The sequence below is a fragment of the Plasmopara halstedii genome, assembly GCF_900000015.1.
Source record: "Plasmopara halstedii genome assembly, contig: Scaffold_3109, whole genome shotgun sequence".
NCBI classification, from domain to species: domain Eukaryota; phylum Oomycota; class Peronosporomycetes; order Peronosporales; family Peronosporaceae; genus Plasmopara; species Plasmopara halstedii.
In genome coordinates this window covers 396,998-401,831 of record NW_020190012.1, presented here as the reverse complement: position 1 = coordinate 401,831, position 4,834 = coordinate 396,998, and the positions used below count along the sequence as shown (strand labels likewise).

General features: G+C 46.1%; 1 protein-coding gene across 1 annotated transcript in view; it reads right to left on the bottom strand.

Moving 5' to 3' along the window:
• PHALS_07378 (uncharacterized protein) overlaps positions 1 to 299 on the bottom strand; it is a gene marked incomplete at both ends in the record, with an annotated part of 390 nt that extends 91 nt beyond the window's left edge. The window contains one exon of the mRNA XM_024720835.1: positions 26 to 299. Coding sequence (XP_024585994.1) covers positions 26 to 299 — 274 coding nt within the window. The remainder of the gene's footprint in view (positions 1 to 25) is intronic.
• Between the last annotated feature and the right edge of the window lie 4,535 nt (positions 300 to 4,834).

The following is a 4,834-nucleotide window of genomic DNA, read 5'->3' as shown; positions in this document are numbered from 1 at the left end:
CACCTGGGTCCTGGGCGCCAGTCACCGCACTGCGGAAAGACAGACGACGAGTCGGAGATCTTGGGAGCTTCGGTTCCAGAAACCGTCACCACATCCTCAGCATTAGCAGCGTCAGCGGTGGTCCCCATAGTTGGTTGAGAGTCAGGTACTGAAGCACGTTGTTCGTTGTCCGTATTCAGGCGCAGCTCACCGGGTTCAAAAAGAACAGGTTGCTCAAGGGGTATTGCAACCGCATCAGTTGAAGCGATGTCGACCATCGCGACATCCGTCGGGGTTGGGAGAGCTTCAGAGGCGTCCATTGCGTACAGTGGAAGAGGCTACTATTGGGGTGATCTCAATTCGTGGTGCAAGCGAGGCCGCAAATCGAGAAGTCACGCGTACTGACTTCTTGTTTAAGTGTAGCCACGACATTGTGTGATCACAACATCTTGTGTGACCCACACCTCTTATACAAGGGCACGCAAAACGCCATTACAGGTTCAATCGACCTGGTTAATGAATATTATCAAGTGCTGATGGGGGACAGTGATAGCTCTCCTCCTCCACTGAGCCTTCCAAACGAGATAATCTAGTAGTAGCCAGAAATATTACAAGGACTGTCTAATACGCCAACAGCCCTCCATATTTTAGTAACACAGCAGTTCAGGCCACATCGTGGCTATGCACCAGCCTATTTCGACAATAGCTTCTCCGATAGTCGCGCAGAGGACGGAAGGTCTGATGTGAAGAATCACATCAAATATTTGCAATCATTGCTTGAGTGTATTTGCTTGGACGAGCCATTCGTCAATTAAGTCAAATTCGTCTTTGGTGCCGCAATATCAATTTTGGGTTGCTTCAATGAAAGGAGGGCATGGTTAATTGCCGCGAATGTAAAGACCATTGAAATCTGACCGGTACCTCCGTGCCATAAGGACCCAAGAAAGCGACCCGGCCTAGCCAGTCAAAAATTTCAGTGCAAATCATGACGACATGGCACAGGCTTACACCAGTTTGATCAAGGAAAATGTCAAAGGGTGTTGGGCTCAACGAAAGATGCAACCTTTTGGGGCTATGAATAGAGCCTCGTGTGTGCTTCGGCTCTGGCTTTTCTATATCCAGATTTTGCGTTTCATGTCGTTGTGATACTCCAACCTTTACACTAAACCTCAATCAGATGCCTACAAATGTGAGCCGGTAAGCACGCCAGTGTCCAACCAGCATAAAGCTACTGAGAAGAATGTCCCTGTTCATATCAAAGAGCTTCTTGCTATGTAGTATGACAACGTCAAGTTCAGGGTGCACATGCTTAACTCTACGACGTTCTTGAACAAAACAGATCATAGGTTGAACAAAGCAATTGCAAAAACACTAAGTAATCTATGTGGGTCATACCACTATTCCACTTTTGTAATCCACAGATTAAATTAGTAATATGGATTACTTCTTGCAATCCTGCCACGTGGTGACTTCTTGTTACGGTGTAACAACACTGTGTGATCACACCAGCTTGTGTAATCCACACCTATGTACGGTCACACCATCTCGTGCGACCCGCGCTTTCATACAACGATACATGTAACCCCGTTACAGGCGCTACTTATGTTGGAGAGACAGGCTAACGTTCCAGCGACGCTAGATCGTCTTGCGATATAACTGTACAGGTTGTATCGCGCACACGCAGGGAGTTAATTAAACGATGATCTATTTCTTAGTCAATCGAGCACGAAAATCATCCCAGTAAAACACATGAACAGTACGAGAGTGTATGCGCTTGTAATTATCAAATCATGATGAGTTGGCCAATGACACAATTTCAAAGGACTTTCTGGGAGGTTAGACCTGGTCAACTATCTGCATAGGTATTGTGCAAGTAATGCTGTCACTCACGAAGTTTCAATGATATAGTCGAAGCAATATCAGTAACATCTAGCTACTTCCTGCTTCATTGCAGCAACGCGATTAGAAAGCACGGAGGGTGCCTCAAACAAGGTGACGCAAAAGAGAAAATGGAGAGAATCCGATATCAAGCTCATCTCAGCCTCGGACTCAAGTTTTGAATCTTAGAGAGAGCCGACGAGCCGCGACGATCTAGAGGGCTCATGCGTGTCAAATGGTGTGTGGGTGACAGAAGAGGCGAGCTTTTATGCTATGAAAGATTGCTTCATGTCTGCCCTGATCTGAACCTTCTGAATCCTATTCAGCTATTACTGTCGAATCTGACGCCTTGGTCTTTGCCATATGCTGTGTCATACTTCAGCTTCATGCCGATGGACATGACACCGTCACTGCATTTAAATATCACCAGCACTGAGGGGCAGCAAAGTGAGATCCTGTTCACGAGAAGAAATTACTACTGATACAGTTTTGTCTTGTCAAGGGTACACTGGCTTGATCAAAGTCATTAGTAAACAAATAGAGCGCGTGTCGTTATACACAAATACATTGCCAATACATTTCTCGCAGAATATGGCAAGTTGTTCTTTGCCGAGTACAACTGATTACAATATCCGGTCAGCTCAAAGCGGTTGTGCGCGTTCTCATCACTTAAACTATAAACTGTCGCATGCTACAATGGTGACGCCGCCTATCGACAAGGTGATTACATTGGGCATACATGTGTGCCGCAATATGTTATATGGTTAGAGCTTGAAGAAGCAGGAAGTGTTGTGTTTAAGTGTCGCGAATCTAACCGTTAGTAGCACAATTCTCCTGAATTCCAAGTCATTAGGCCTGATGTGTTACAGCACCGATTTGTTAGACGCAATGCTCAACACTGTACCCTATGATGAGAAATCTAAGTACAGGATATCATATGCGACATACTGTAAATTCTGGAAGGTCACCTCGTTATAGTGACTGCATTCTGCTCATAGAGTGGTCTCTTCTTGTGACACAACACTAGACATAAATAAGCACTAGTATTCAACAAGTGTGAAATATGCCAATAGTCAAATTTTGGCCACCAAGTTTTCCCGTTCCGAAAAAAACGTCGACAGTTCTGTTTTTCGAATGTTGCGTTCAGTATCGCAGTAGAAAAGTCATTACAGACCGTCTGAGCAAGATGTCTTACCTTGCTGTTGGGAGCGATAGTAATATCTATGAGAACAACCCCACGCTGTCCTTTGACAAAAAAATTCTCGACCATGGCAAAATCCGTGTTTACAAACAAAATCGGCGACGTTTGCTCAGGGTGCTTGACACCAGATTGTCTATCGGGGATGATCGTTAGCCATATGAGCATAAAGAAAGGCGTAAATTGTGTTGTGAAAGAGCACTTGCGAATGGTAGCCGCTCTAGCTTGCAATTCGTTCGGCGCAGAGATCGCGACCCATCCCAGGTTAATCATTTGCTCGATCGTTTTAAGATGTCAACCTGGGAAGGAAATAATTGATGTGATCGATGGTCGCAATAGATGGTAGTTTTTTGTGCGGTATAAAAGTTGATCTCCGGGGCAGGAAGTGATCGTAAGGTCTATCATTGTACGCGGTATCCTGTTATAAGATATATAATTCTGATCGGATTGGGGTTTCGCTATTATGATGGGGGTGGTATGCGATATTTAATCTTCACTTTTCAACGTACACACAATACCATTGTGTATCGGATTTTAAGTGAGCAAAAGTTTCCAAATTAAACACCATGATAAAGTATGATGGGTGATAAGGAGTATTAGGGTTTTGGATATTGGCGGCTCTTCTGATTCATTACGACTGAACCTCTGCGAGGATGGAGGAATACTCCTCGCAGAGGTTCAGTCGTAATGAATCAGAAGAGCCGCCAATATCCAAAACCCTAAAAACCGTGAAAGCGTGGAACATCTTTTTGCGCAAGGGCCGAAGCAATAAGCGCGCGCCTAGAGGCGTATTCAAAATATGAATTTCTCTGTTAGAGCACTTACAGCAGAACCTGTCAGCGTCGACTACGTCCATGACGCCACCGTCGACGACAGAAGATTCCTTCCGACCCAGGCCACTCATGGTAAGCGTTAAGATCTTTGAAGGTAAGGATGTAAAAATCTCCTGCTTTGGGTGAGAGAAGCCGAGATGACTATGGCATCCGTCATGCTCTAAAACGGCGTGGCACTAGCTATCTCAAAGGTCGGGGGTCGAGCGCGAGAAAGAACACTAAAGTGCGGTGCTTCGGTTGAAGCTGCGTTCCTCTCCTGAAAGAAGCTGAAGCGTCAGCTTTTGCGAGTGTTCTTGCCGCCTAATAAGGCGATATCACGTTTCATTGCTGCCCGAAATTGATGGGCTTTGTCCAAGAGAATAGAACTTTTATTGCGGGGATGGCAGCCGATCCTCTTCCTGAGGAAAACTGGCGTGGCCAGAACGGAAGTCTTCCGTGTGCATTCGTCTCCTTTTGAAGAAGCGGTGAATGTGGCATCGAATACCTAATTCGATTTTCAGTCAGCACGACTTGGTTGAAATGCACACCCTCCGAGCTCGTCGAGTGGGCATGAGTTAATGAATCCCAACAATGTTATGAAAGAGGAAGGAGAGCTTCGAGCTTCCGAGCAGCGTTTGAACACCCGGTGGTGTTTTGTCTGTGGAGACACCCGCCACCTTCGGACTGGTTGTCCCCTGCGCATGGCGCGTAAAGGTTCGTTGAACCGACGTCCCGCTTCTCCCCAGTCTTCTGACTCGTCGCGGGGAAACGACAACACTAAGTAGGCGCGAAACGCCCACCGAGGAAGAACTGAGTTCTGTTGAGCATCAAAGAGAAGAGGGCAGCATGGCCCAGCCCCGAAAATCTCCGTGCTCTTGAACACGAAAAGTGTGTGCAAGCCGAGCTTGCTGGTCAAAAAAGCGACCGTGAAGGGTTTTGAGAAGCCATGAAAAATCCTTAACGATTC